The sequence below is a fragment of the Panthera pardus genome, unplaced genomic scaffold (genome assembly GCF_024362965.1).
Source record: "Panthera pardus isolate Hobbes unplaced genomic scaffold, ASM2436296v1 HiC_scaffold_17, whole genome shotgun sequence".
In the NCBI taxonomy this organism is placed as follows: Eukaryota; Metazoa; Chordata; class Mammalia; order Carnivora; family Felidae; genus Panthera; species Panthera pardus.
In genome coordinates, this window is record NW_026526732.1 from 16,278,515 (window position 1) to 16,292,557 (window position 14,043).

Below are 14,043 nucleotides of genomic sequence, written 5' to 3' on the forward strand. Positions count from 1 at the left end.
AGTTGAACATTTATTGCCCTCAGGCTGCCTTCTAGGACTTGGATGACCTCACATTTTATTGTTTGTGGACCTCGGCATCTTACCTTAGCTGGAATTTTTGCCGCATGGTTCTCCAGGATCAGTCTCTTCAGGTGCAGAACCCACAGGCGCTTGTCTTGCTGGGATTTGGCCTAGCGGAAGGAAATGCGGACGGTCAGACGACTCACGTCTCTACCACGAGCGAGATTCAGACACTCCCATAACCCTCTGACGAGACGGGAAACACACCGTGTGGCCAGAAGGCTCTGGAAAGGCCGGCTGGCCCACGGCGCCCATCGTTTACAAGAGCGAACCCTGCAGGGAGGGGAGGCCTCTGCTGTTACCTGAACCGTGTGCTGCAGCTTGGGGTTCTTATAGTGGAAGACGCTGAAGCTGAGAGGCTCCTTTGGTATCACTTCCACGAGCATGAGGTTGCCACACTGAGCAGGAGAGCAGAGAGAGGGTGAGGTGCACTTGGAGGAGAAAGGGACGAGCGGCCGAAGCCCTTGCCCATGGCCAACGTTCAGACCTACCAGGATATGAGCTTTGTACGTAAACGTGTCGTCTCTCTTCTTTGTGATCAGAAGCAGCTTGTCAAAGAGGAAGAGCGTCCGCTCATTCTTGGCCCGCTGGATGCGAAAGGTCCCTTCGAGCACCAGTTCCCCATAGCTGGTCAGGTCTGGCCCTTTCCAGTTAGTGAGCAGACTCTGTATCTCCTGAAAAAGTGACCATTCTGTGTGATTAAACAAGAGATGGGAAGCCATGGAAGAGAGGGAAAGGTCTCCCGTTTGCTGAATCTCAAGAGTGGTGTCTGAATATTCTATGACAGGGCCTAATGGGTCTATTTGGTATCCAGTGGTGTCTAATGATCCGTGACCCAAATCCACATTTAAAAAAAGATTTTTTTTCAATGTTTATTTTTGAGAGACAGAAATAGAACATGAGTGAGGGAGGGGCAGAGAGAGAGGGAGACACAGAATCGGAAGCAGGCTCCAGGCTCCGAGCTGTCAGCACAGAGCCCGATGTAGGGGTTGAACCCACGAATCAGGAGATGGTGACCTGAGCGAAAGTCGGAAGCTTAACCGACTGAGCCACTCAGGTGCCCTGACCTATATCCACATTTATGGGGGTTGTCACATAAGGGCTAACAGAAATGAATCGAGTTGTTAGTTGATGAGTTGCCAATTACTTATTTCCGCTCCTTGATAATCCCTCTCCTGTGGCTGATGGCAGCAGTTATGTCTCTCAAAAGCTAGGTAAAGAGGCGACTGGCATGTGACTTCTCAGAGAGCCATCCTTTCCTTGACTTTCTCACCCATATTCTCTGCAGAAAACCTTCAGAGCTATTGCTGTGGAAACCTTTTTCCAGAAACTGAAATCCATACTACATATAAGTAACTCAAAACTAAAGCCTGTGACAAATCACGTAAGAGACATCTTAGAAATTTCCTGATGTCAATCCCATTTATTTGGGGAAAGGAAATTAATTTCATTACCATTATGTTTTTAATGGTGCTCGCTAAATATAAATTGAGACCATGATCCTGAGGTATCTTTGGGATTTTATTGTACACCCATATCAATGTTCTTTAAGAAAGCTGATTTTTTATTGTTTTGAAAAATGAAAATATTCACAAAGAGCATTTAATTAAGCAGTCCCCATACAGGACACCCCAAATGTCCATGGGTTGAAAGTGGAAATGGGCGGTAATGGAGATAAAAGTCTGAGCCTGAGCCTGATTTAGCAATGTCTGCAGAATGCCAAACAGATTTACAAGGTCTAAAAAAACAGTCATTTAGCCATTTCCGAATATGCAATAGACATTAAGTCCACAAAACATCTGGATGATGAACTATTAAACCTTTTCTTACTGTTACAAAAAAAAAGACACGACCTGAAAGATTAGAATGTTGCCTTCCCTTGATTTTTGATAGTCTATTGCATCACATCATACTCTGGCTGCCTATAGATGCATCTTACGGTTTTGCTTAAATTTATGGGCTGAATAATGTATCTTTTTTCCTGAGTTTCCACAGATACTCTACACAGCATGGCGTCACTTTGGGCTTTTATGTCTCACTCCAGGGACACGAAGGAGCCTGCCACCAGCCTCTAGACCAACATAAACATTTTTTTTTAAGTTTATTTATTTTTTTGAGAGAGAGAGAGAGAGAGAGAGAGAGAGAGAGCGCGCGCGCACAGGGTAGAGGCAGAGACAGAGGGAGAGAGAGAGAATCCCAAGCAGACTCCACACTCTCAGTGCAAAGCCCGATGGGAACTTGAACTCACAAACCGTGAGATCATGACCTGAGCTGAAATCAAGAGTTGGATGCTTAACTGACTGAGCCACCCAGGTGCCCCTAACCTTTTTTTTTTTCTTTCATGTTTATTTATTTTGAGAGAGAGCAAGAGGGATGGAGAGAGAGAAACAGAGAGAGAGAGAGAGAGAGAAAGAACGAATGGGGGAGGGGCAGAGAGAGGCAGAGAGAAAGAATCCCAAGCAGGCTCTGCACTCTCAGCGCAGAGCCCAATGAGAGCTCGAACTCACAAACTGCGAGATCATGACCTGAACTGAAATCAACAGTTGGGCACTTAACCAACTGAGCCACCCAGGCACCCCAACCTTTTATTTTTAAAAAGTGCATTTTTTTATGTGCCTGGGACACGATCCCTGGCTTAGCATTTATCAAAAGTTCCCACAGGTTTAGGGTCCAAAATGTTGGTGTTGGAAGGGGTCTTCGCAAACCCCTGGTCTGTCTTATTTTAGAAAGGAGGAAACTAACACACAGTAGACGGCCTCCTCCCGAGTAGAACACTGCAAAGGACCTGCTTCCAGACTTAGCTCTCCTTCGTCTGGGTCCCGGCCCCATCACCACCCATGGACCACCTCACAATTCTACATTAACTAGTGAGAGCGGAAAAGAGGCTGAAAAACCCTTTCAACAGCTTGGAAGAAAGCTGCTTTCAGCAAGAATTACTTCTTTGTCATTAACATAAGGTAAGGAAGGGCTTGGGAGACTCCAATTTTTTATTTATTTTTTAATTTTTTTATTTATTTTTGAGACAGAGAGAGACAGAGCATGAACAGGGGAAGGGCAGAGAGAGAGGGAGACACAGAATCTGAAGCAGGCTCCAGGCTCTGAGCTGTCAACACAGAGCCTGACGCAGGGCTCGAACTCACAAACCGTGAGATCATGACCTGAGCCGAAGTCAGATGCTTAACCGACTGAGCCACCCAGGCGCCCCAAGGGAGACTCCAATTTTTAACTTGGGTTACTGAAGGGGCTCCGAGCAAACTATTAGTTTAAAAGTTATAAAGTAACTTCTCGTAAACACCGCGTTAAACAGCGATCAGTATTAGCCATGTCCCGATCTTTCTTCAGATGTGATGAAGGCCACAGGTGACATCCAACGCTTGAGCAGCCTTAATACCTGATGTGGAAAGAAGTCAGTGTGCCAGCGGGGCTGCTGTTTCGAGGGTTTACCTGTAGCCGGACCGCGTGTTCGTGTTTCCTCTTCATGTCATTGATGTGCCAGGCCACTCGCTGCATCGTGTCAATAGCATCAAGCACCACATCATAGCCTTCTGTGTCCTTGTCAAGGTGATTTTCTATTTCCTTGGGGGGGAAAAAAAGGAGCCGGTCATTTTCATTATTTTTCTCCTATCGCCAATGAAACATAGTACCTCTGTGACGCGTTCCTCATATATTATTTTTGCCTATTTATTTACACATGAGCAGCGTGCCTTAAGAGTTTGAGATAACTTACCAGAAATACCTACAACAAAGTGGTAAGATAGGGACGAAGATGGGCCTAGGACAACGAGCAATAGAGTAGAATTTCATGACGAGGAGGATAAAACAAAACATGATAGAGTCCATTAAGTCTCTTAGAGATGTTACAGTAGATACAAGAGTTGATGTTATAGTTGGAGACTGCCGAGTTTCCTGGTAGCCAATGTAATATAAGAAAAAAGAAAACAGGGGTGCCTGGGTAGCTCGGTCCGTTCAGCGTCTAACTCTTGATTTTTGCTCTGGTCATGATCTCATGGTTCATGAGGTCTGGCCCCATGCCGGGCTCTGTGCTGGCGGTAAGGAGCCTGCTTGGGATTCTCTCTCCCTCTCTCTCTCTGCCCCTCCCCTGCTTGTGTGTGAGCACACACACACACACACACACTCTCTCTCAAAATAAATAAACATTAAAAAATATTTAAAAAAGAAAAAAAGAAAACATACTTTTTTTTTTTTTTTCTCCCAGGGGAAATAAAATGTCTCAAGCAGGATTTCATATGTAACAGAGTCAAACACAGAGCGGCCATTATCTTTAAAAGTACCTCTACAGCAAGGGCCTTTTCATGTAGTCAAGGCTTTAAAGCCCAAATGAAGTTCATAAGCACTTAGCACTGAGTTTCGCAATCCCAGGGGCACAAAAGGGCCATGAGCTCTGCTCCAATTCTTTCCAGCACATAAGACATATGTCCCTAGCCTTCTCAAGAGTCTGAGGACAGGGACTATTGTATCATTTATTTAATCTTTTATCTACTCAATAGTAACCATGGAAGAGCTGGGTGGTCAATACATGCTTATTAAGTTGAAGCTCTATCTTTTTACAATGACAACAGTAACCTATATACATACATAAAACAGTAGGAAGATATTATAATTAATTAGATCATTTCTAGGGCGTCTATGATAGGCATGAACATTAAGTCCAAGGTTGGAGATTGAATCTTATGGTATAACTTATGAAAGTTAGTTCCATTATTTTATAGTCCTACCTCATAAATCTCTGTTTACTTTTACTAAATACTCAAGTTTTCCACCTAGCTAAAAACTGGGAAGGAATTCACATTTTCTTTCTACACTTAAACTCAGCTGCTGGAAAGGTCCTATGAAACCATACCACTAAAGTAACAACTCCCAGGTAAGCTTCAGATCAACAGCAAATTAACAAAAAATAATAATTTCTGGGGCACCTGGGTGGCTCAGTTGGTTAAGTGTCCAACTCTTGATTTTGGCTCAGGTCATGAGCTCACAGTTCGTGGGATCAAACCCCAAGTCTGGTTCTGCTCTGTGGGAAGAGCCTGCTTGGGATTCTCTCTCTCTCTCTCTCTCTCTCTCTCTCTCTCTCTCTCTCTCTCTCTCAAAATAAGTAAATAAACTTGAAAATGATAATTTCTTCTTCTGGCCTGAGAGGCAATCCTGTTCAATGACAAACAGACTCAGGAGTACAGAGTGTATTCTTGTGCGGTTCTTCATGGATGGCTACCCAACTTTGAAGTGATGTAAATGACACAGAAGGAATGCTCTAAATCAACCATAAAAGCAAAAATACTTCAGAGGCAACCGGAAGTTAGTTTTCGATTAATCTAACCACTGTTCTTCTGTACCAACCGCTACAGACTGAATGCCTGTGTCCCCACAAAAGCCACATGTTGAAGCCCTAACCCCCATTGTGCCCGTATTAGGAAGTGGGGCCTTTGGGTGGTGATTAGGTTATGAGAGTGGAGCCCTCATGGATGGGATTAGTGTTCTTATAGTAAAAGGCGAAAGATTTATACGATCTGAAGAGAAACCAGAGTATGGGATTACTGTTCTTATAAAAGGGATCCCAGGGAGGTCTCTTGCCTCTCTCCACCGTGTAAAGAAACAAGGAGCTCGCAGTCTGAACCCAGGACAGGGATATCCCCAGAACCTGACCATGCTGGCGCCTTGATCTTGGCCTTCTAGCTTCCAGAACTATGAGAAATAAGTTGTTAAGCCCCCCCAGGCTATGGTACTTTGTTACAGCAGCCTGAACTAAGATACCAGCTCCTTATTTAGAGGGTAAGGGCCATTTTTCCTATTAATTACCTCTTTGTAAGGACCTTGTTACGTCCGACATGCTTAAGTAACTGCCATCTTAGACGCTGCTTGGCTAGAGGCTGTATTTAGAGATTACTGAGATGCACTAGTCTTAAATGCTATATTAGCACAATCCACCGGAGATCTATCCTGGGAGAGGTATTATTTATTTGAGAGTTATTTGGACACTGATGTAGCAAATTAATCCTCCTAATCTAAGAGGTCACTAGTATTAGTGTGACAATTAAAGCAATATCCCTGATGTGGCTTCATAGGACACAAGATTCTCCAAACGTGAGCCACCCAGGCAGACAGACAAAGCTGAGAAGTTTCTAGCTTTGAGAAGTTGGACCATAAGCTTCCTTAAAATTGTAGATGTGTGTGAACTGAGCAAAACTGGAATGATTATCCAAGTGGGAAACCTGGAATCATTTAACAAGAAACATAAATTGCAGGCATGTTGATACAGAGAAGAGCTCTGGATTAAAATATTTTTAAGAAAAGGTTTTTAATGGAGGACAAAAATAATAAAACAAAAACAATAGCTCATTTTTATGGACGGCCTGTGAGGCACAATGAACATGGACAACTTACAGGATTTGAACCCAGGCAGGACTGACCCAGTGGCTGACTCCTAACCACCGTGCCATGCCTTCCTCATATGATAAAGGCGATCGAATCCTACTTACTCAGTGGAGATTATTTGCAACAAAACTTTCCCCCAATTTTATCAGCTTCCTTAGAGGGTCAGACATGAGCAAGTGGGAGCTATATCTACGCTTGTTTCTTCTTTTTAAAAAATTTTTTGTTTAACATTTATTCATTTTTGAGAGTGAGAGAGACAGAGCATGAGCGGGGGAGGGTCAGAGAGAGAAGGAGACACAGAATCGGAAGCAGGCTCCAGGCTCTGAGCTATCAGCCCAGAGCCTGACGCGGGGCTCAAACTCACAGACTGTGAGATCGTGACCTGAGCCGAAGTCGGACGCTCAACCACTGAGCCACCCAGGCACCTCTCTACCCTTGTTTCTAAAGCCTCCTTGAATTGTGTACAAGTAATGGGAAATGAAATAAATACCCTGAAGCGATGCTAAGCCCAGCTCAAGATCACTCATCACACCCCTCATCTGTCTTCTTTTTCAGCCCTTCTCTTTGCTCAGGCAAGAGCCAATCTACGATAGCTCTCCTCCCCAACTGCCTCCTGAAGCCAGGCTCGTGGAAATCAAATAAAACACACAAAAAAATCTGTTTTTCGTTAAGATGATAGCTCTCTGCCTGAAACTGTTCACTGCCCGGAGTGAGGTACTCCCAAGCCCTATCAGAATCAGAGCTAAGATGAATCTTTTTGCTTGGCTGGTGTCAATGGGGCTGCGGGCCCAGAATATAAATATCTCTAATTCCTCCAAGCAGATTAGTCAGTTGTAAAGTATGAATGTGGAAAATGTTTCCATATGTCCACAGCCTTTTCTGATATTTCCCCCCCCGCCTCGACTTAATATATATACGCCAAATCCCCATCCCTTGGAAGGTATTCAAGTGTGGGCAGAAACTTACATGCAAAAGGAGATGATACTTGAGAATCCGCTGAACTGGTTTCAAGAGATAGGAGCCCAGAGGCAGTGAGTGTTTCAAAGTTTCCTGACGTTCCCTGAAGAATTTGGCCAGCATCTTGTTCCGCAGGCACTCTGTTAGCACAGCCACTGATCTGCAACAAGAATATATATTTTCACCCGAGTTGTAATGGTAAGACGAGTTCTTCAAGTTGTAATGTATTGGTAAGATTATTTATTTATTTTGAGAGACAGGGAGAGAGAGGATCCCAAGCAGGCTCTGCACGGTCAGCACAGAGCCCGATGCGGGGCCCAAACTCGTGAACTGTGAGATCATGACCTGAGTAGAAACCAAGAGTCGGACGTTTCACTGACTGAACTACCCAGGTGCCCCAGGTACTCAAGTTTTAATGGCGAACGTAAGTGTAAATGCCCTAGAACAGGTAGGGTAGCAACAGAGCTATAGCTAGACCAAAGTGCCTCTGGACGGATTAGAAAAAGGTATCTCTTGGGGTGGATGGATGAGAAAAAGGCACTATGGGGGGCTCCTGGCTCAGTTGGTTAAGGGTCCGACTTTGGCTCAGGTCATGATCTCACAGTTCATAAGCTCAAGCCCTGAGTTGGGCTCTGACAGCTCAGAGCCTGGAGCCTTCTTCGGATTCTGTGTCTCCCGATCTCTCTCTGCCCGTCTCCTGCTCGTACTCTCTCTCTCTCAAAAATAAAAAACATTAAACAAAATTTGTTTTTTTAAAGAAAATGTACCAAGAAAAAGGAGCTCTTTCTTCAGCAGATCCAGCCCTGAGCTGGACATTTGTCACCCCTTTTGCTGGTTGCCTTTGTATCATGTACAAACCGTATGATACTCCCTGCAGATCGTTGGAGGCTGTGGCCCACGGGTTAACCTCCCTTTGAACAGATCCCTCTAATGACAGCTTCTGAAACAGCTAGAGAACCTCCTCTCTTAGGGAGTGTGCCTCCCTCAGTGTACTAGGAAAGCAGGTCAGGGTTCCGTCTGCGTCCCAGCCCCCCAAAAGGTAATTAAGTAGACCCCGCCCCCCAACATCCCAAAGGACTAGTTGAAACAGTGTTCCTACCTTATACATAAAAGCTAGTGGGCTTCTGGAGTCACACACACAAGTAAATTAAAATCTTATGTTCTCATAACTGAGAAGAAAGCAGGTGGAAGTAATTTCAGCCCCTTTCTCCCCAAGTCAGTCATGTTTTCAGGATTAATTTAGAAAATTAGAGCCAAACAACAAAACAAGACTCCTTGGAAGGAAGTGAAATGGAGGTCCGAATCAACCTATTAGAATCACTTTTGTGCCCATCTGCTTTGAGAAGTATCTGTTCAAACGGGTTTATTTCCCACATAAGTGGAGATTTCAAAACTATTCTTTATCATGTAGCCAAGGGTTTTTTCTAAGGTTCTTCGGAGGCAGAACCAGTTGCCCAGTTGCCCTTTGGCCATATGAAGGCTTGAGCTCTTACCCACAGACAGGATACCTGCAACCAATTCTGAGTGCACCAAACTCCAGATTCAGGGCACAGGCAGACATCTGAGGACAATGACCCGACAGGGCCTGCACCCCTTGCCGGGGAAAGGAGGGAGGGCTTGTGTCTCTTCAAGATGAAACTATTGGGGCGTGACGGGTATGAAGAAGGTGGACATCTGTCAAGGTGTGCCGGCGACATTTAATATCCCCAGCTTGGATCCGAAGGGAGAAGAAATGTTGTCAGATGGGCTGAAACACTCAGCACTCTTCGCTTGTTAAGACAGGGGAACGGAAACCTGGGGCCTCAGACAGCAAACTGATTGGAGACGAGGGGACAAGAGGAAATCTTTTTCTAGGGATATGAAAACCACACGATTGGGCAAGAGCCAGATGCGCCTGCCTCACTGAGCCTGCCTGTCGAGCATCTCTCTGCTAACGTGTCTCTTTCCTTCGTCAAAGTCAAAGATACAAAATAAGAAAAAAAGATATATACAAAACCCAAAAAGAAAAAAAAAACACTTCCTCCAGGAAACCGTTCTAAACTCTCCTCAAGGGGACTTCCTATTCCTCTTTTTCCTGTACCTTTAGCTTCTAGTACATACCACGAGTCTGGACTCCATTAATTTGTATTCACTCATTTGGTCTTCTCTAACACGCTATTGCATGATTGCATTTAGTGGAGTTTGACACTGAAAAAAACATAACATTTGCTAGAAGGCAAGGGATATTAGCTCCTATCTCCAGCCAATACACACGGAGCTTGGGACCATGCTCCATGAATGACAGGCTCTTAAAATCTGTGTCCTTGCTCAAATGATTTTGCCTGTCCTTTGACCCTGAAGCAGCCTCGTATAGAAAAAGCGGCCTTTATTCTGTACTTTCCTTTCTTACTGCTAAGTCAGAAAAATCTTAATATAAACTTCCCAAACTACAAATTCAGACGTTATTTCTTTGAATGACATGTTTATGATGAAATTTACACACCTGCCCCCCAACAAGCCCCTCTAGTATCTCTCATCCTGATAATTGCGTCCAGAAATGTGCTGATGCTTCAGAGTTCGAATGCTGTCCTCACCCCCCTTCCCTTGGTTAGGAGTTTAGTGGAGAAGTTGGGGGCCGATTCTGTGATTTCTCTGGATTGGGGTGTGGTACCATGCCGGTTTTTAGCTTGCGGTCCTCGGGATTTAGTTGGGGCATTCTACAATTTTCTGCTACCTTCAGCACAGAGGTGGAAACAAATCCCATAGGAGAGAGGCTTGCTCACGTGAAACTGTGTAAACTGCGTGTGTCTGCTCATAAGGATATGGTGACAAATGTACGAGCTGACATGTGGGTTCTGGTGGTTTTTGTTTGGTTTTTAGGGAAACCTGGCCAATGCACAGTTGGGCGCGAACCAAATAAACCACTGCAGCACAATACCTTGACCCATGTCTAGAGAGGGAGACTAAACTCCTTCAATGGAAAGTATTTGTACATAAATCGCAGTCCCAGGCTTCATGCCTTTTAATCCACGCTGGCTTTCTTTTTTTTTTTTTTTTTTCCTTAAATTTTTCAATTTTTATTTATTTTTGAGAGACGGAGTGTGAGTGGTGGAGGGGCAGAGAGAGAGGGAGACAGAGAGAAGCCTAAGCAGGCTCCACACTGTCAGCACAGAGCCCCACGCGGGGCTCCAACTCACGAACCGCGAGATCATGACCTGAGCCAAAGTCGGACGCTTAACCGACTGAGCCACCCAGGCGCCCCTGTCCGGACTGGCTTTCCGGGGCCACGTCTGAACAGGGTTTCCATTTGTTCTTCCTTGCTGCAGCAGTACTAGGGGCTCAGCCTGCTGGCTTCTCTTCTAGGTGGATCCGGCCAACCACGTCATCCTTAGGGACATGTCTCCACCAAGAGAGGCGACAGGGCACGTAGCTCTTATCTTCCTGGCTCGTCCCCCACGATAACGCCCATCAAGTTCTGCTGATCACGTGGGGGAGTGGCAAAAAGGCACAGGGGTGGGGAGAATCACAAACCTTCAGAAACTTCACAAGGATGTAGTAGCTTTGGGTCTGAGGTTGGGGAAACCTCGATTCGGATTCTAGCTGGGCCGCCCGTCAGTTACGTGGCCCTGCGAAGGCAATAAACCTATCGGAGCCTCAGTTTCTCCATCCTTACGTTGGGTCGGGGCAGGGGTGATTATGCGCTAGCAATTGTTGAGAACCTGTTATGCGCCTGGCGCTGTGATGGATGCTTTGCTTTTCTTGAATCCCTTGGCATCTCTGGATTATCATGAAGGTTAAATCCAACGACACGTTGGGCATTTATAGCACTTCACACAATGATTAGGACTCAATAAATGCTCAGTACAAGTCTTTTGCTGAAAAAAGAAATGCCAACAGCGTGACCCAGGGTCTTCGGTCGGCCTCCCTCACTGAAATGGTCACTCTAGTGTCCTTGTGGCGCTCCCTGCACTACCCTCCTGTGTGGCTTCCAGGGTAAACGAAACGAAAGCCAAGATCCAGTGAGATGAGGGGGCCTTTTTACATAGTTCTTAGAAATTATATGGCAAAGATATAACATATTCTATCCCCAGCTAGATTATATAAACTCATTCTCAGCACATCCCAAATTTTTCAAAACACGGCACACGTACAGGAGGGTCAACGGACAAGAATCATAGCCAAACACAACAGGTTTGCTTAGGTTTCCACGGAAGGACACCTCGCAACCTTTTTGGTCTCCTTCACGGTCTTTCACACTTTCCCTCCCACTGGCTCTGCTGGGAGTCCCAGAGCCGAATGGATGGATATCCGGGTAGCCCGTAATCCATTGTCAGCACGCTGTGGAGACTCCCCAGGGCACCCGGTGCACGGCCAGGTTCAGGACGCCTAACACCAGCATACGCCGGACCCCTCGACCTGAAACAGTATGCAAGTGCAGGAATGTCCTGTGGTATATTCCCAGCGTGTACCTTGGATAGTTAGTGCAGTACTGCGTGTAAATGTGGAACTCTTCACTCTGCAAGGAAACAAAAGAGACTTTTATAGGCAAAAAAAAAAAAAAAAAAAAAAAAAAAAAAAAGAAAGAAAGAAAAGCACAGGCATCACCATTCATTTAAAAACGATAAAAAGAAACATCATTCATACTTGTAAATCTGGCTCTGTCGTCACGCGGGCCTGTCTGAGCCCCTGTGGCAATCATCTATGTCTTTTTTATCTACCTTGTTTCATACCTAGAATCAACTCGAACTCATCTGGGTTCAAGAGACACTTACTGAGCACCTGCTGTGTTAGGTGACTCTGAAGGCAAAAAGGAAGAGGAGGAAAATGAGGTTTCTGCCTCAGGCACTCCTAGTCCTCCCAGTAGATGTGCAATGTGAAAGAGAAACAGAATATCATCTAATTATGGTGGTAAGAACACGGGGAAGTACGTGCAGGGCACAAGAAAACTGTGTTCTCAAGCCCTTGTGTATACAGTTGTCCCCGCCCACTGTCCCACCTCGCAGCCACCACGCATCCTTTGACACTGAACTTAGGCTTTATTTCCTCCAAGGAGCCTTTCCAGAGCGCTAGCCAAGCTAACTGCTCCTATGCTGGGGTTCTGTGACACCCAAATCTCTCGTAGCATTCACCAAGTGGTAGTGTCATTTCCTCGGAATCTGTGTCTCCCACTCCAGACTGTGAGTTCCTACAAAGTAGGGGCCATGTTGTATTCACGTCACGCCTGTGGAGCTACCAGATCCCCCCTCTTTTCTACTAAACCGGAAATTATCTGAGAGCAGGGTTCAAGCCGACTTTTCTGTTCGCACCAGCATGGTAGCAATGCCTCAAATGCATCAAGTGTCTGACTCACCAATGTGGGGTCCTTGCCTTTTCCCGACACCACATTCCCGGTGCCCTAGTTTCTTTCTTGGGCTTTCAAATGTCTAGTCATATTACCAAACATTGAGAAATATTAAGTCAATCCTTCTCGCTCGTACAGTATTTTGTTTAAAAGGTAAAACCATGACTTCCATGCAAATATAGAATGAACAGTGTCAAAGATTTTATTTAACCTACTGCTCGGTGAGGAAAGCAGTAAGCTATCGTAACTGGATTTAAGGATAAACACAAGCTTTGCGCGCGTAGGTCAACGGGGAATGCGGATAGGAATTTACAAACAGATACCAAACTGCTTTCTTCTATAGGGTAAAGAAATCCAATGTCCCTCTATGGGACAGTTTTCATTTGCATGTCTGTGGTCAACAATCACTGATGTTGTTATCAGTTATCAAAAATTTAGAGTTAGAAGATAGTTCGAAGACAATGAGAGATGCAAGAGTCTACTGAGTCGTAAAAATTAGAAGGGTGAATTGGAAAATTCTTTCCTAGTGGAGGCACCCAGCAATCTTTGTGGTCGGTTTCAAAGTCTTTCACAATTTTCCCCTACGTTGCCAAGGGAAAGAGGGATGCAGATGGGCAGGTGAGAGAGCAAAAACCTGGGTTTTTAAACTTTTGACTGTAAAACTTTCAGTCTGAGTAATTCAAGGCCAATGAATTATCAGTTCTTGTAAACTCTAAAATGGAATTATATTATTTAAAAGAGACATTGCATTATTTGGGTGGTATTTCATATTCTGCCCTTTTTACTTTGAAACTACTTTAGGGTGGATTAAGAAAATTTTTTTAATGTATTCATTTTTGAGACACAGAGAGACAGAGCATGAGCAGGGGAGGGGCAGAGAGAGAGGGAGACACAGAATCCGAAGCAGGCTCCAGGCTCCGAGCCATCAGCACAGAGACCAACACGGGGCTCGAACTCACAGACCGTGAGATCATGACCTGAGCTGAAGCCGGACGCTTAACCGACTGAGCCACCCAGGCGCCCCAATTTGAGATTTTTTTTTAACGTTTATTATTTATTTTTGAGAGAGAGACAGAGCATGAGCGGGGGAGGGGCAGAGGGAGAGGGAGACCCAGAATCCAAAGCAGGCTCCAGGCTCTGAGCCATCAGCACAGAGCCCAACGCGGGGCTCAAACCCATGAACCGTGAGATCATGACCTGAGCCGAAGTCGGACGCTCAACCGACTGAGCCACCCAGGCGCCCCAAGGCTGGATTTATATGTGACTGGAAGACAGTGACTTTTTCTTTTCTTTGTTTTGGGGGGGTCATTTTAATACAT

General features: G+C 45.2%; 1 protein-coding gene across 6 annotated transcripts in view; it reads right to left on the reverse strand.

Moving 5' to 3' along the window:
• The window catches only part of PLEKHG1 (pleckstrin homology and RhoGEF domain containing G1), a 229,908-nt gene that overhangs the window by 28,868 nt on the left and 186,997 nt on the right, over positions 1-14,043 (reverse strand). For all 6 annotated transcript variants that reach the window (XM_053904384.1, XM_053904383.1, XM_019431717.2 and 3 more), the window contains 6 exons: positions 11,853-11,899; positions 7,414-7,564; positions 3,505-3,636; positions 552-734; positions 363-458; positions 84-170 (listed from right to left, as the gene is read on the reverse strand). In XM_053904384.1, coding sequence (XP_053760359.1) covers positions 84-170; positions 363-458; positions 552-734; positions 3,505-3,636; positions 7,414-7,564; positions 11,853-11,899 — 696 coding nt within the window. The remainder of the gene's footprint in view (positions 1-83; positions 171-362; positions 459-551; positions 735-3,504; positions 3,637-7,413; positions 7,565-11,852; positions 11,900-14,043) is intronic.